The 18,490-nt window shown below is 31.6% G+C and overlaps 1 protein-coding gene across 1 annotated transcript; it reads right to left on the bottom strand.

Moving 5' to 3' along the window:
- Nucleotides 1-152: 152 nt before the first annotated feature.
- Nucleotides 153-17,910, bottom strand: LOC145968910 (putative multidrug resistance-associated protein lethal(2)03659). Its single transcript, XM_083094799.1, has 15 exons — nucleotides 17,660-17,910; nucleotides 11,705-11,816; nucleotides 9,711-9,992; nucleotides 9,165-9,595; nucleotides 8,449-8,605; nucleotides 7,377-7,579; nucleotides 6,718-7,205; nucleotides 6,337-6,551; nucleotides 5,882-6,100; nucleotides 5,554-5,740; nucleotides 5,281-5,457; nucleotides 4,685-5,141; nucleotides 4,155-4,530; nucleotides 3,170-3,866; nucleotides 153-2,615 (listed from the first exon to the last, which is right to left on the bottom strand). The coding sequence occupies exons 2-15, from the start codon at nucleotides 11,779-11,781 to the stop codon at nucleotides 2,472-2,474; spliced, it is 4,110 nt and encodes a 1,369-aa protein (XP_082950925.1). The 5' UTR covers nucleotides 11,782-11,816; nucleotides 17,660-17,910; the 3' UTR covers nucleotides 153-2,471.
- Between the last annotated feature and the right edge of the window lie 580 nt (nucleotides 17,911-18,490).

Below are 18,490 nucleotides of genomic sequence, written 5' to 3'. Positions count from 1 at the left end.
AATAACATGATTGATAGGGTTTTCTCGTTTCTCTAGATCGGCAACATGTTTGAATATAAGCTATTTTATAGCAATCGTCATAAAAGCGAGAATGTAATTTTGTAATTGAAAAGAAGAGGATATGATACAGAAAAACGTACATATATAACAGATTAATTACATAAATAATATAATTTGTATCTATATTTCGTTTACAATGATTACATAATAGGCACTTGTATAAGATAGTATAATTCGTGTTTTCACTTAAAAAAAGAAAAGAGTACAATGCATCTATCTAAACATATAATAAATATTAATGATGACGATTATAATACGGACATTTCATAGGACACAGAATGTATCCTCGTGAAAAACTAAACGTATCCGTAATCCCTCTTTAATCCTTTGACCTGCTATCAATATTTCTAAGTAAATGTGGCTTCATATAACTACGTTAATTAAAACATTTCTATAATTATTTCAATATAATATTTATATAATAAATACTATACATAATCCAATATATTAAGATACAATACAACTATACTATATATATTTAAAAAAACAAACTATGTTTAAAATGACTACTTGAAGTTATTAGATCTTCAAAATATCGATAATAGGAGAAGGATTAAAAAATAGGGGTTTAAAAATTATTTTCGTAACAGAGATAAACGGAGATATCCGCCATGTGTGTGTTACTATTTCGCTTTTTCTAATCACGACGAAAAATTGATCAATATAAAACACGATCGTTGAAAAAGACATTAAGTACTTTGATTTTCGTTGCTTTTTAACTTTGCATTATTTACATAAAGATCGAGTACAATGCGCTTCGTTATTTTAATAATAATATAACAATCTAATAATATATAAAATAACAATAGAGTACTAAAAAACGACGTAGCATGCTTTAAATAACTGCTCATGTTTAAGTATTTCGTTTTTAAACATAGTGCAGTGGCAGGTTCTCCTTTTGTTGATCTTTCTTATTCTTGTAGCACCAGTATAACAGGAGAAACATTATGCAATTCTTGTATAATCGCGGATATACATGGGATAGTTTAGAAGAAACGAGGACTATCGCGCGCTTGAGAGATAAATCACGAATTTGGTATCGTCACCCGTTTTTCTTCCTTGCCAGACACCATGTATATAGAAATATACGAGTATAAAAATTAATAGAATTTTTTTTTCTTAACATTAAGTACCGTTTTGTCTTAATTCGTTGGTCCACCGATCGATTCTATAGTAACCATTCTAATTCTTGAAAATAAAATTTTTAAGATAAACTAAGAAAAAAGGAATTAATTAATTGCTTAAGAATAGTCAGAGTAATTATATCCTTGAGAATACATAAATGTTAAAGATTAGTCGAGTCCTTAATTAAAATTATCAAAATTATTTTTCATTTGTAAATCTAAACATGAACCAGTCAATCTCAAAAAAATTTGTGGTTTTCAAATCCCTCGGATTTTCCTAGTTCTTTACATGCATATTTCAAGTTATTATCTTTTTAAATTGCATTCTAATATTTTATTCGTATATATTTTACTTGAATGAATCTTTTATTATTTAAAAAAGATAAATAAATAATAATATACTTTTTTCTAAAAAGCGTTTATTCATTAATGATCGATAAGAGATCGATGCTCCAACGTTGTTGTTGGAAGCTTCATCCTTCCTGACCCTGGGTTAGACTGATATAAAAATGACGTAATAATACTGTAACTGCAGTTGTTCGACGCGAGCTTTTTCTGATTGCTCGCTGCATTGCTGTCATTGGATAGAAAAAGGCAGAAAGAATTACCGAAAGAAGACCAGCTGGACGAGACTATCCACCTCGCAGTAAAAAATGATTGTTGATTTATTAATCCTCTGCTAAAAGTTTCACCGGTTCTCTATGTTCTTTTTTGCACATTCCCGCGCTAGGATCTTTATATATCTGAATCCCTCTTTAAACATTTTTCTAGCGCTCTTTTTCTCCCTCGAATCCATAATTCTAGATTATGTTATATAATCTTTTATCTTTCTTTATATTTATTAACTCTTTTTTATTCTTTCTTTCTCTTATTTCTTTCATATCCTATACTTCATCCATATCTGACGTCTAAATTTTTAAATCCTGACATACAGAAGTTTTTCACTTTTAAACATCGATCTAAATCATTTGGTATATTTATCTTTCGCTTTTTCCTCATTTTCAAATTTTGTTTTCTTTAAATTTTTTTCTTAAGAATCTTTCATATTATACATTCTATATATACGCAAATCAAAATCCTTTTACGATACTTGTGTTAACTTTCGATGTGCTAAGATTTCTGATACATTTCTAAATTCCAAGAATTCAGAATTCTTGCATCAAGTTCTTAACTATTTTGTCTTTTTCTTTATGTAATTATTCAAATCTCTAGAATTGTTCAAAGATGATTATCACAAGAACAGACGGAATCTTTTTTAGAAACCATTTGTCGAAAAATTAGGATGTTTTACAGCATCGTGGTCGTGCGATTCAAGTAACTGTCCCGGGCGACATTGGCCAGAGCCTCCACCATCGTTTTGCCGGTTTCCTGCACCATACTCTTCAGATAACTTGATTCCTTCTGTAGCAGTATGTGGGGATGATCGAATTCCTACGTACGATAAAAAATTTGCTTTTGAAGAGAGAACTACGCGAGATTTACGATCCACTCTTGTTACGAAAGCCGTATCTTTCACGGTGAGATAGCTCGATACATACTGCGGGCTCGATAAAATATTTATGGGATATACTGAATGTGATGGAAATGTTTATTCCTGCTGACGATTATATCTTGTGAAACGAGAGAAAGAAGCAAACTATTTTTGTGTCGTACATTATATAGCATTTTACATGATTATAGAATAAGAAATTCAACAAACAAGTTTCCTTAGTTAAAGAATTATATCAAAAAAACATAAAAATGATCAGCAAATATTCATATGAAATTGTAAAATGTTCAAACATTTTCAACATATAATTTCAACGATACTTTATTATATAAAAGTGAATTTTATTCATATCATCCGAGCAAAAAGAAAGAATAAATTCGATATACGATTATAAAATATGTAAATGATAAATGCAAGAGTTTGATTCAAGGACTTATTCTAATAATAATAAACTTATTCTAACTAAAGAGGAAGAAGTGTAAAGAAATTGACTCACCACAGCTGTACCGGCGTCCATAACTAAAATACGATCGCTGTCCATGACGGTGTTCAACCGATGAGCTATTGTCAATACTGTGCACTTCTCGAACTTCTTTCTGATTGTTATTTGGATGAGTTCGTCTGTTCGTGGATCCACGTTAGCGGTCGCCTCATCCAGCACAAGTATCGGGTTGTTTCTGATGATGGCGCGCGCCAGGCAAACCAGCTGTCGTTGACCGACGCTGAGATTGGAACCACCCTCGTTGACGTGCGCCTCCAGACCCATCTCCTTCAACTCGACCTCCTCGAGTGCCTGCCATAGCAAGTCATCCTTGTACGAATCGAACGGATCGAGATTCCGTCTCAGACTACCGGAAAACAGGAACGGTTCTTGCGGAATAATGCTGATTTTGGAACGCAAATCGTGCAAACCAATCTCACTCGTATCAATGCCATCGATCTCGATCAGGCCTTCTATGTCGGCGAGACGGAAAAGAGCTTGAATCAGAGACGATTTGCCGGCACCAGTCCTGCCAACAATACCAATTTTCTCGCGCGGATGAATAACGAAGCTGAGATTCTTCAATACCGGCGGTTCCAAAGGCGCATAACGTAAGTACACATTCTTGAATTCAATTTTGCCTTCTTCTGGCCACTCAGACTTGGGCTTTTTATCAGGGGTGCTCTCAAGAGGAGGCTCGCTATCAACTTTGCTGCAAGAGAGTTTTGATTTGAAGATCAAACATGTATTTAAATTTTATGAGTTTGAGAATATCTATAGATATATTGAAAGATACAAAAGTAGATATTAAGAAAATTAAAATCTTGGAAAAAAATACAAGATTTAAATGAAAAGAAGCTCTAAGATTTAAAAAATTCAAACTTTCCAAAGATCCAAAATGTCAAATATGCAAAATTCTAAACAATTAGGAATTTAAGAATCAGAAAATATAAAAATTCTAATAGCTATCAAGAAATCTGAAACAAAAATAGACTTGTACCTATACTCGAGGATGCGTTCTACTGAGGTCATCTGATTTTCTAGCTCGGCGCTTTGACGCATGCCCCATTGAAACATGCCAGTGAGGCCGATACTCTGAGTGATTGCCAGGCCTACATATCCACCATCCATCGAACCACGAGTATAATTGTCCAGCACAAGGAAGCTTAATGTCACCAGTGTAATATAAATCACGCAGAAAACGTCTAACCAGAAACCAAAGGCGCGTGAGGATGCAATAAAGATGTACCATGCGGATGAATGAAGATCTTGGTGACGATCAAATTCATCCGTGAGAACCTGGGTAGCTTCGAACGCGCGGATCGTCGGTAGCCCTTGAAGAGTCGCGCTCAAGTGAGCGAAGACGGGCGAGCGAGCTAGGGAAAGAAAGATTAAAAATTTCAATACTCAAAGAATTTATATTTAATCTGAGTAATCAATTGATTTAACATTAATGCAATTGAATTTATTTTATTCTATCGACTAAACTATATTTATTCCTTATCGTAAAACAAAGCCTAAATTACTTACTGATGCCTTCAAGACGCTTGACGCTACGACTAGTAGCCAAGTAGAAGACTCTCAAATAATAAAAGATGATGCCGACAATTATAGTAGGAATTAGCAACCATACATTCGCGATAGCGACCACGATGATGATACCGAGCAGCGCTAGACCGATTTGCAAACAGTCAATTAGCGCAATAGGCAACATCTCATCCACCGAACCCATATCTTTAGAGAAGCGGTTGAGCACGCGTCCTGACGTATTGGTATTGAAAAAGCGCATTGTAGCACGACTAATGCTGCGAAACATACGATCGTGTAATCGTATGGAAGCGCGCATACACGTCCCGAAGAAGGCGAATGAACGGATCAGAGTTACGCCAATCGTTAGCACGGTCAATCCGGTGAAGATATAGATACATTCTATGCGCGTAAGAGGACTCTTCGGATCTTCCACGATGCCATCTTCAGTTTGATTCACCTGTAAAAGTAAGTTAAGATTTAGTTTAAGTTTATATTTGTATTGCGCAATTTTTCAAAATCTATTCAAAATTTCTTGAATTTTTTTTTGAAAAAGCGGTTACATTCGATGATTATCTCTTGTATACAATTATACTTACATAATTTTCTTCGATGTCGACCCACCGCGCGATAAAGAAATCACCACCGCTGGCTGCCATCTGCGATAATATGTAAAGCATAGTGATAATGAATATTATGCACCAATTGCCACCGGCGCGAAAGTAATTTCCGTATACTTTGCCGGCAACACTACCAGTTGATCGCATCTCAGTCACCTAAAAAATTAACAAGATTATATTAATGTATTATATTAATTTATATAACATTACAATCTATATTAAAATTTGAGATTATGCAATAATTAAAATTACCTCCTCAGGTTCCTGTTTCGTAGCATCAATTGTCATAAAAGAACTCAGAGATGTAATACTGCCGGCACGCGAATTGCTTCGGCTAACGGGAGCCGAAGGGGGTCGAGAAGTTTTTTCATCCGTTTGCGTTTGATTTTCCAATAACTGACCGAAATCCACTCCCATGGAACCCAACTCATCATAAGTGCTGATGAAAATATTTTTTGTATAAACTGACGAAATGATGTACTACGTATTTTATATATTTCTTTAAATTATATTCTCATCCAAAGACTTATCGATCGATATAAAAAGAATAAAATAGCTAAAGGAAGTTCTAGAATCATACCCTTCTGCTTGGATAACTCCGTCTTTCAAAACGATAATTCTGCCGACGTTATGTAAATATTGCAATTGATGAGTTACAAGAATCCGAGTCTTTCCGTGTAGATATTTATCGATGCACTCTTCAAACATGTGCTTGCCCACATGAGCGTCCACAGCGCTCAAAGGATCATCCATAAGATATATATCGGCTTCCGCGTAAACAGCTCTCGCCAAGTTTATTCTGACAATCATTAGCATCTTATCAATATATACATATATATATACACACATATCTAACATGCTTTTATTATTATTATTATTATTATTATTATTATTATTATTATTATATTATTTATATAAGACGAAAAAGAAAAAATCACAAATGTGCTATTTGTAACATAATCTATAATTACTTCTGAAACTAACATTAAATTCTACTTAAAGAAATTTTATTTTATCGAAATCAAGGAAACTAACCTTGCACGTTGCCCACCGGAAAGACTTATACCCCTCTCGCCTACTATCGTCTTATCGCCATAAGGCAGCACGCTAAAATCCCTTTTTAATTGACACACCCTGGCCACGCGATCATATCGAATTTGATCCATCTTTCGTCCGAACAAAATATTTTGTCTGACCGATCCGGCAAACAGCCACGGTTCTTGACTGGCGTAGGCAATCTTGCCATTAACCTATGTACAAAATATTTAAAACCATGATAAAATTATTTCCTGTTACATTCTGATAAATAATTAAATATTGTATTTTTTTCGAGCAAAATTTGTTTCTAACATTTATTACTTAAAAAACTTATTAAATTTATTTAATAATATATCGTCAAAAAAATTGTTCACATACTTGAATGGAACCTTGCTGCAAACGCAGCTCCTTTAGGATGACGTTCATTAGGCTGCTTTTGCCTGCACCAACCTGGCCAACTATAGCGATTAATTCACCCGGGCGTACTTTAATATTGATATTTTGCAAGGTATCCTCTGACTCATAGTCCAGCCACTTGGTGCTACCATTCTCAATGGAAATACAGTGCTCGATGTAATCCGGTTGATCCGCGTTTATTCGATCGCTGTTTTTCTGATTAGTCAGATCATCCTTCACATTTTCTTTGTAATTTTCATTCACGTTCTTCTTATAGTTTTCATTCGCGGTTTCTTTGTAATTTTCATTCAAATTCTGCTTATAGTTCTCTTTCTCATTCGCATTCTCTTTATATTTCTCCTTCGTGTTCTCCTTCATTGATTTGGTTTCAGGAGATGCTACTTCATCATACATCATGAATTTCTGCAAACGTCTTATAGATACCATTGCCTCCGCCACTTGAGTTATTCCTGAAAAAAGAGAAAAAAAACAATAGAGGAAAAAATACAGGAAGAAGAAGACAAAAGAGTAAGGAAAGAAAGATAACAAGGAAGAGACGAAGAAATGAAAAAGTGCTATAAATACATTTAATGTTTAAAAGTTATTAATTACGCATGCCATTCGCGGTGACATATACATACCTTGCGGGAAAAAAATAGTCATTGTCGTACGCAAAATATTATAATAAGCTGTTATCATGAAAACTTTCTCGGCCGTTATCTTGAAGCCGAACAACACATACGCCAGTATTGTAATAAACAGCGACATTCTCGTAGTGAAAATAATGAATGACATGGTGACACCTCTGATAAACGATGTTCCTCGGATGACGTTGACTTCCTTCCTGTGAACAAATTTTACCTGTTTTTTTTGTTTCTTTCTCGCGTTCTCTCTTCAAAATTCTGTTTATTTTTTTTCGATTTGCGAAAAATATGGCCACCTGATCCAATGAAGCTTACGATTAAACGCAAATACCAGAACGAAATAAAATCGCGATCCGCATGTAGACATCGATTAAATACACATATTAATTAATTTTTTTTAAAGTGGCGATAAATCATCATGTGCATAAAAAAATTGTCGTGACATTGATCATTTATTTTCGATAATAGAATGCAGACTTTATTGAATTCAAAATTATTCGATATTGAAAATTAATGGTTTTCGATTATTTAAACTTTAGAAATGTAATGCAGGATGTTTAATGTTTTGATTTGTAGACAATTGCAAATTTAATTTTATTTCAATAATTTAAATTCGAAGAGAGAAAGAAAGTTTGGATTATAAAATATTCTATAATAATATATTTATAAACACACAATATCTACAAAATATTCGAAAAACAAAGCAGATTTTTAAAGAGCAAAGATTTTTATCGTAATTTTTTGTATTAAAAAACTATATCTCTCGATAATACAAATGTGATAAAATAGTATAATAAGAGATCGCTTCCGATTATTATTATTTTATCTGATCGTATCAATAGCGATTTCAGTTAAAAATAAAAGCAAATCAAGTGTCGACTCGCTCTCAACATACTGATGATTCAACCCAAAACATTACTAAAAGATAAATAAGAACATTAATCACTTAAATTCTTAAAATACTTTCCGCTTCCGTTTACGAAAGTGTAAGATTGTGTTTTGGATTTTTTTTATTTAATAAATAACACAATTAAATACATTACTTATTAAACAATATAAGTATACTCACTTTCTCGCTTTTTCTACGAGCGCGCTGAATGGTTTTTCCCACGTGTACATCTTAATAGCTTGAATGCCGCTAATAATTTCGTTTGTCAGTCGCACCCTCTCGTCAGTTCTGATTGCCGTTCTTAATCTCAGTTCTGATGATTTTTTTCCCAGCCATCCTAAGGAATTTCAAAGTCAAGAGAATAAGATAATGAAAGTAATATTCAAATGTTTTATGTATATATAACCGATAAATATATTAGACATACAATGTATATTAATAACATATTAATAATACATATTAATAATATATATTAATAATATAAATTATTAATATATATGTTAATAAGAAGAATATACAGGATTTATTATAATTTTATGATTAGAAATATCACAGAAAATAGAATAAAATACAAAATCGAAATAAGAAAGTTAACATCTTTGCGCGATAATTTAATAATTTAAAAATTTAAAAATAAATTTAGAAATTTAATTAAGAAATTTAGAAATTTAATCTCGAGTCAGGAAGATGATTTTCGTTGCTAAACACAAATTTTTATATTTTTAATTTCTTTTATCTCAACTATGTTTTACAGATAGACAAAGATATATTAAATCAGACATATTAAATCATTTTTTCATTTATTGAATTACAAAATTAAAGACTTTGCGGTTTCGTAACTTTTTCGCGAGAATTATTATTAATAATCGTTTAAAACAATTAGAAGAATGTCTCACCTTGCAAAGGAATAAACATCAACAAAGAGGCGACTCCGATAATGGCGGATATTCCAATGTCGAGGACATAGTACATGAAGAACGTAATGACGATGGTCTCTAAGGGTCCAATCCACAAGTAATGTAGAAATATGATGCTAATATCGAACCTGTTAACGTCGTTGGATAATAAATTGACTGCCTGGCCAATCGTCGTCTCGCCCAGTGCGGTCCTAGTCAACCTCAATGTCTTGCGATAGATGAGTGAGCAGCAAGCCACGCGTATCTTCATGCCCATGTGCAAGATTCCCAACATATATGGATGAATGACGAACACATTGATGGCAGAACACAGGATGATACCGCACGCGTACAAATAAGCGTGGAACTCGTTAACTTCCTGAGTATTGTAATATCGGAGCATTTGGCCCAGAAAGATCGGTTGCAACAGCCTACGTATTTAACGAAAAAGTTCATTAGATGCGAGAAAATTTATGAATGATAAATTCATATTATATTATTAAATTACATATTTATGTTTAAATTATTTATGTTTAATACTCGTACCTGAGCAAAATCTCCATTATGGCTAGAACTATTCCGTATAGTAAGATTTTGAAGCCAAAGCACTTTATGATGACCCTCAACAGACTGGGCTCGCCAACCTTCTTTTGGGATCCAGTCCTCGCACTCTTCTCCAGCCGACGATTGTACGCCTCGCATTCTTTCTCCCAGGCCTTCGCTATTTTAACACCAAGAATACTACTTGTATGTTCTTTAAGCGGTGTGTACAAATCAGTTACTTCAAGATCTCTGCGGTAACCCACCAAGAAAGTGCGAAGAATCCAACTGCGAAGAAAAAAAGCAAAGCATACACGGTTTACTCGCACAAATCGTCCGCAATTCATCCAATTTGTGCGAATTACGCTTTTTCCTTTAAAATATTATATTTTTCATCTCTTATCTTTCGTGAGTGATTATCTTCATTATTATCTTTATAGTGTGTTTCGCAAGACAAATTGATGTCTTTCTTTAATTTCAAATCCACAGTAATCGCGAAGATAATATCGATATTTAATGCAATCGTGATGCAAGCAAGGCTAACTAACAATTAAGAATAGAATTCGACGTAAAAAATTATTGAAAAATATATTTTATCGGTCATGCACTGTGTCATGTAAGAAAAAAATTATAAAAATTCTTCTTAAAAATTACTAAATTATTATAATATTAAACAATAATCGATTAATGTGTTTAAAAAAAAAATTACTATTAAAAATATTTCTTAATTTGTTCATTAAATTCATGCGTCATTCAAATATGAAAAGATCTCCTGTTCGTTGGATTTTATAAAAATAATCTCTCTTTCTCTCTCTCTCTCTCTCTCTCTCTCTCTCTCTCTCTCTCTCTCTCTCTCTCTCTCTCTCTCTCTCTCTCTCTCTCTCTCTCTCTCTCTCTCTCTCTCTCTCTCTCTCTCTCTCTCTCTCTCTCTCTCTTTCTATATATATATATATATATATATATGATCAAAGATTTCCCTTATCGCGAAAAACGACTTTTCGTAAAAAATATTGCGCTAGAAGATAAAAAGAAATGGATTTAAATCACGATGATAAGAGGAATGAATCAAATGCTATACATTCTTGAGTGCATTTTCCGCATTATATCGTCGAATACAAAAAATGAACACGAAGATAACGCAAATATTGTAAAATATAAACATCAAGAATGGAATTTAAAAAAAAAAATATTTTACTAAACAAAGTGTAAGATGGCATTATTCGTATCTTATCGGTGGCTTTGGATGCGAAGATAGTTCGCATCTCATATTCTAGCTCGCTTATCACGTTCAAAAGGCCGATTTCATATCTCTACAACATGCTCTATATCTTTAATAGATGATCACACGCAAAGAGGTAGAAAACAAGATGCATCTGATTTATTTTTTCTCTTTCTGTTTTTGTCCTGTCGATTCTAAAAAATAATCAGTCACTAAAATTAGAAAGCTAATAATATTTATCCCTTTAGGCATTTATCGACCGTAAATCGATGATATGCAAGATTCAATATTATTATAAATTACTATAAATCAATCAAAATAGGTGAGATTATATTATTAAAAAACTTTACAAGAATAAGATTAATTCTAATGAAATTTACTGTAATTTAATATAATTTTAAACTCTTTGATTTTCTTTAAAGCAATTAAAATCATTGCCTTGTTTGATCCTCATGTTTTCATTCAATAGAAATGTGCCATATTACACTGAGATGTAACAGATCAGATGAGAATATGTTATATTAATTCTAATTAAATCTCGTAATTTAATTCAAGGCAATTAAAATTGCAATCTTGATTGATTCTCGCGTTTTCATTCATCTATGATGACTGCTATCCTTCTGTCGCTTTATAAAGAAGTCTTACGTCTATATGAAGCCATCAAAATGTTATCGTTGATTTCCTGGTGAACCACCATCTCCTCTCTCTCTTTCTCTCTCTTATTTTTAATATCCTTTTCTCGGAGGGATTTTATCAAGTGATACTTGCTTTGTATACTTACGAGAATGTTAAGGCGCTGAAAATATTGGCGCTTGCTCTGGGATTCTTCACTTTCTCGGTGTGCACTCTCCCATCCATGATGATAATTACACCGTCTCACTCTCGAGGTTCTTCTGCAAGATATAATAGATTCTCATGTACACACATAAACAATATTTACCCGTCGCGATTGAGTAAGATCCGACGATGTTCGACGCAAGAAAAAGGACCAAAGACAAAAGGAGAGAGGAGGACTCGATGTTCACATCGTGTATCTTTGCGTGTGTCTCTTTGTACCGTCTCTTTTTCTTCCGTTAAACGGAAGAGTCAAAATTTGATAAAGTATCGCTTGATATCTTATCATTATTCGTACAACAAATTAAATAATCAGAGATCCTCAATGTTGCGCATTATCAGTTATGTATGTTTCCACATATCCACGATCTCGAAGTATTTTCTATATACTAGGCGTATTTTGCGCATTATTGCGCGTTATTGCATCTCACTATGACAGTCAAAAGAACTGCTTGAAAACGTTGTAGGTCTTCTGCCTCCGATAATTTTTCTTCCACATTTACATATTTTTCATTTCGATTTCCTTTCCTCCCGGTATTTTCGTACTTTTTCTTTATATTAATATTTTATTTCAAGATATTTCATACACTGAAAAAAGGGCCAACTATAATTATGTAATAAAAAAAATTATAGTTGAGATTTCTATTTTTATAATTATTACTATTAATGTTTTGACAGTAATCTCTCTAATTTAAATATATTAATTTAAATAAAGTCGCTAAAGAAAATTTATGCTAATTACAACTATTAACTCATAATAATTACAACTAATAATTAGAAAATAATCAAATTCTTAATTTAATTATATTAGTAATTCAGTTTTATAAAATCCCTGCTGACTTTTACATATTGATGAAATTTCATATTGTTGGCTATATATATATACACACACACACACACACACACACTTGCAGCAATAACGCGTAATTATACTTTTAACGTTAATTTTACATCGACTTACACGTGCAAGTAGTTGCTTTATTTTAAAAAATAGATAAGATAATTTTTTACAATTGTTCTAGACTCGTACCATCAATGAAATTAATATTCTTATGCAGAGCGACAAACGCACTAAAAGCATTTGTCTTATTTTCTTTACAAATAAACTAATTATCTTCGAAAATATAAAATGTAATACTAAGGCGGTTGTTAAGATAGAATTGTTTGTATAAAAAAAAAATCGATGTATTATTGAACGATAAGTAATGAAAATATTTTTCGAATAATATAAAAAGTATTTTAATAATTTCTATTAATCTTAATTAGTATAATAAAAAAGTATATCTATAATTAGTTTAATAAGATGATAAATTGATAAATTGATAATCACGATTTCTCCCAAGTTGCCAACAATATGGACGCTAATGTTTCAGAGGAATTGATTATCTCATTAAACGCGAGAATTTTCATAAATCAAATGTCTTGCTTCTAAAACAAGCAAAAGATAAATTTTAACATATGCAAATTTTCGCTTGAAAGAGTCTCTCTGAGCGTGATTTATGAGTGTACTACTAACAAATTCGTGTGTCAACATCAATGTATCTATTTAAACTTTATTTGTGTCTCTATTCGGACACATACACACGAATTTACTACCAGAGTTATTATATGAGGTATATGTATTCATGGAAAATTTAATCTACACGATGGAGATCCGCAGGGAAATTTAACAGATCGCAGCGCAAATTTAATCTGTTCTCAACGGATAACAAGTCCATTACACTTTGTTACCAAATATGAAATAATCAACGAATTAACGATGTTATACAATTTTAGCAGCTGCCACACAAACATGTTTCTAATAGATAAGATTTGTTTTATTATCATAGATAAGATTTGTTGTTTTAATAGGTGAAAAATGTGAGGAAACACCCAGTTCTGTGATGATTTATAATTCTCGTTATCAATTACACTCTTGAAAATTTTTTTGCTTACACACAAGTATGCTTTATATGATATTATGTTCTTAAAAATTTTACGAAATTTCTGAAAATCGATATTTCTTAAATTATGCCTCTTTCAGAATATCCTCAAGTCAAGATCTTATTTGGACGCGGCACAAAATGCAAACAATCATATTTAGGAGATATAACTTTATACTCTTACAAACATTGAGTTATATTATAAGAAAAATTGCAAAACTGGCTTAAATGATGCCTAATACTTTGATAACGACGTTGCGATAAACACAGGCGAGACAATATAGGGAATGACTTGGAGTTTTGCTAAAGATGTAAAAACATAATAATTTTTCGAGGACGTTTACGCACCTGTGAAAATTTCTTCCGAAAATGAAGAGAGCGTAAAAAAAACCGAAATGCTCTAGAATTCTCAGATGTTAAAGCAACGTCTTGAGAAGTTAAAGAAGCCACAATGCACGACAGATTTAGATAATTATTATTTTGGACCGATTACGAAACACACATAGTACAATATAATAAAAAAAATATTAATTTTGAGAAATACGTCAAAGTTAATGTAAACATTATCAACAAGTAATATAATGGAAAATTAATTTTATAAAACGATTAGACGAGGAAAATATTGTTCCTCCAGCTATACGATATTTCTCGTGAAAGATATTTTTATCTATGCCAACACATTGTTTACAGAATTAAACAAACTTACGATAACATAAGTATATTGTAACAAACAGAGAGGGTCTCTCTTCAATTGAATTAAGTTGTACGATTTTCCAATTTTTTTTTTTCAAAATGCTAATTCTGTTATCTAGTGATTTCTCGCGTTCCTATGAGATACTATTGTCGCCATAAGTGCATCCATCTGTCGTCATTGGGACATCGTTATCAGAATATTGTCAGAGCAATTAATTGCAGTCGTAATACATACAAAAGACGGGAATTAGCCAGACACTCGCACGACGATAAGGAAATAAAATACATCTTACAAGTTAGCGGAACAAGATGAATCAATTATAATTGATATTTTTATTTGTTGCTCATTTGTTGCTAAAAAGTTGCCAAAGAAAAAAATTTGTTGCTCTGTCAATTAAAAATAATGTTCCGCTAAAAGAAGATTAAGTTAGCGAAACAAAATATATGAAGCAACAAAATTATACGTAACAATAATATAAAAATTTGTTTCTTGAAATATTCAATTTGTTGCTTGCAAAATAAATTTAAACAATAGCGAAAAACCTTTCACAGCATGCAAAGCTACAAGAGTAATATCGACATATATTTTATATTTACTCGTAACATCTATTTTTTGAGTGATTTAATTATTCTTTTTCGAGTTGATGGATGTTTTTCTACAAGATATTTTAACGTTATATTACATTATTATACATTTTTATATCTTATTATATTATTTTTTTATCTTTTATATGACTTTTAATTAATAATGAATAGAGTGTTTTAATAAAATAATCGTTAATCCATATTCGGGCGCAAATTATTTGAAAGACATTTTTTCCTCGTGTCTATTCCCTTGATATCCCCTTAAATTGTTATATAACAGTCAATTAAGATTAATTGTTGACGCACGATCGATATAAATTGTAACGTTATTTGAACATCATGTTACGCGTTAACGCGTACCGCTTTCTCTTCTATCGCATTGATAAAGATAGTATTATTGATTTATTCAATACCGCCTTCCACTGCTTTTCGTTTAATGAAAGGCTCGATTAATTTTATAAACTGCTCTAAGAAAAGGGCGATCAATACATATTTTAAAAGAAAGATTTGCGGAAGAAATAGAGAGGGAGAAAGAAAATTAAGGTCAAGATAACTCGTTGACATAATTTATATTGATTTTAGTTTAAGAGAAAGATTTAAATTAAGAAAAGATTAAAAAAAATTTATGTCTATTTCCACTAGAAAATTTGTTAAGCTATTAGCTAAAAAATTAAATGTTTAAAATACAATAGAACTTTCTCTCTCTCTCTCTCTCTTTCTTGTGTAATTATATATGTGTATATATATAAAAGACATAAAAGATATAAATATATATATATATATATATTTATATCATGCATAAAAGATATAAATATATATATATATATATATATATATATATTTATATCTTTTATGTCTTTTATATATATACACATATATAATTACACAAGAAAGATAAGAATATATATATATAAAAGAATTGATTCTTACGAGTCGATAATAATTTTCTGCTTTTTCCGGACTTCACCTTTTTATTCAATGATATTAATTTACAAGGACGAACGATCAAGAAAGATAAAATATTCACTTCTCTCATTATGTTCTATTTCTTCAAATCATTTATCGTTCGTTCTATACTTATCACGCACACATTTTATGCCTATCTTATGTATACGTTGTTATATATAGAATAAAGTGTGTACATTGTTATATATAGAATAAAGTCAAACAAAGTGTGCAAATAATTATTTGAATTTACCTATTGTTTCAGAGTTAAATTTTTACGCGAGCGATAAGTAAAATATATAGTATAATTCTTAAATATAATTTAAAAATTAATCAAAGTAAAAGCCTTTTAATTTCTGTGTTAATCTAAAATTTATCATTTGTATCATGATCAATCTGTATCATGATCGCGAAAATCAAGATTTGCGTATTTATTTAAAAATCTTCGTAATCTTATCAAGATTCTCACTTTTTTCAAGAGGCCTCTCTTAATTTCAATTATTTATAAGTTGATCATAATTATAAATATCTTTTCATCTATATTTATTAAATTCAAAATATCTTAATAAATCAAAAGAAAATTTCTACTGTAATAGAAACCTTAATAGAGCAAAAGAAAATTTCTACTAAAGTCATAAAGAAGAGATATCACAAATTTTTTGAAAATTATAAATGCGGGGATAGCGGCCAAATTTTTGTGGGATTAATTTACTTTAAGATTTAATCAGAGATGTTTAATGTGCGACATGTGTGTGTGTCTAAGGTTTATCGGATCTCCAAGTCTCCCTTTTATTGTCTAAGCTACCTGAATTCTCGCGATAACGTTAATGTTATATCAATCACATATGTGTTCGATCAAACATCATGGAAATCTCTCGACGTCTCCGAAATCTCGAATCGTCCATATCAAAATAAAATTTAATTGTTTACAGAATAATTACGGAAGGTTTACAGAAGAATTCCCGATTACATAGATATGCGTGCTCTTTGGTCATTTATGATATCTGCAGACGCTTTATATTTCACACAAAAAACAAACGTAAAAATTCATCGCCAATGCAGATATCACTTTGTAATTTGATATATTTCTCAATGAGATGACTCGTCAAAGCATAGGAATCCAACTTATACCGCCGCTGACACAAAGTATATGTTGAATATAGTTATATCGATAACAGCATACACAATGGGGTTTACGTAACAACAACAAAAAATACAAATAACAGGTCAGTTGGGATGACACCTCATTTTCTCCTTTTTTTCCCGCGTGAATTTTCCAAGCTTTTCTCCCAACTTTTATGTGTTTTACATTTAGGTAAATTTATATAAACTTCAAAAATATGTATGCAAATATCTTGACAAGCTAACTTGTAATTAAACATATTTAATTACAAGTTAGCTTGTCAAGATCGTAAAGTTTTACTAAAAATACTTGCTCCTTTTCGCGCTGCCATGTTTGTCAAATTTTTATAAAATACACTTTATTTAAATCAATAATTAATATCGAATCACTACATGTTGTATCATTATATGTAATATGAAAATAACAGAGAAATCGAAAAATATCATCGATGTCAATTACATGAAATTAATGGAGAAGAATTTTCCTCGAAACGATCATCGTAAAAATGTGCCCGCGCTTTTACATAACTACGTTCTTCGCTTCTTTGATTCGAATTCCTCGAATCACGCTTACATTAGCGGGTATAATTTCGCTCGATCAGCGGAAAAATGGGAGGAGGAGGGAAGGGACTTACCTCAAGATCAAACTGCTTATTCCGGACGAAGGGAGACGTACACTTTATATCAAGATCCCATCACGTTCCCGTCCGATAACGCGTGTAAAGTCCCGGCGATGATGATGATGACAACGACGTCCACTCGAACGAAAGACTTTTACTCGACTGCACGGTTGCGAGCATGTGTCATTGGCTAATTCCAAGAGCGACACGTGACGTTGACCCACCGTCGATCCCGCGAAGACCGCACGAGATGAGGATTCCTCGGCGGTTTTCTCCATCTTTACGAATTCTCGAGCGCCGCATAGCGTAATTTCGCGGAAACTCCTCTAGGGAATCTTGCATAATCGACGATCGGTAAATCCCGAACGAAAGGAAGGAATATATATACAATAATTCAAAAATATTATAATATATGTGAAAATATTATAAATACATGCTATTGTATCACCAATAAAAAACATTGCTCGCTAAAGTATTTTCATCCCAGGTCGAAACGCAGTGTTGAAAAAAAATATTAAAATAATTTTTTCCAATAATTTTTTTATATATTTTGTTAGACGCTAATGATTATAGTTAGTCGGAAAACAAAGTCCAATAACAAATAATCCTTTTGAAAAGTTATAACTTTACAGCCACAATACTTTGCACTGGGAGTATCATCCCTCTATATAAGTCTAAAATTAATATACATGGAAAATATTAATAACACATAAAAGTTTTGTATCCAACTTTCACAAAAAGAGATTGCTATAATTACATTTAAACTTTCACAAATTGTTAAATTATAATAAATTATATTATATTAAAGTATATAATAATAAATTCTTTAGTTATTTCCTCGAAATG

This window comes from Camponotus vicinus, unplaced genomic scaffold, assembly GCF_025532165.1.
Source record: "Camponotus vicinus isolate PSW18456_S1 unplaced genomic scaffold, iyCamVici1.0 SCAF_3, whole genome shotgun sequence".
Taxonomy (NCBI): Eukaryota; Metazoa; Arthropoda; class Insecta; order Hymenoptera; family Formicidae; genus Camponotus; species Camponotus vicinus.
The sequence above is the reverse complement of the archived record's forward strand: the minus strand, read 5'-3'. Positions and strand labels throughout refer to the sequence as shown.

Excerpts from the sequence above, each read along its gene's own strand:
- LOC145968910 (XM_083094799.1), bottom strand. The coding sequence starts at position 11,781 with ATGGATGGGAGAGTGCACACCGAGAAAGTGAAGAATCCCAGAGCAAGC. Across the intron at positions 9,596-9,710 it reads ATAATGGAGATTTTGCTCAG|GCTGTTGCAACCGATCTTTC; the intron begins GTACGAGTATTA and ends TTAAATACGTAG. Across the intron at positions 3,867-4,154 it reads GAACGCATCCTCGAGTATAG|CAAAGTTGATAGCGAGCCTC; the intron begins GTACAAGTCTAT and ends ACTCTCTTGCAG.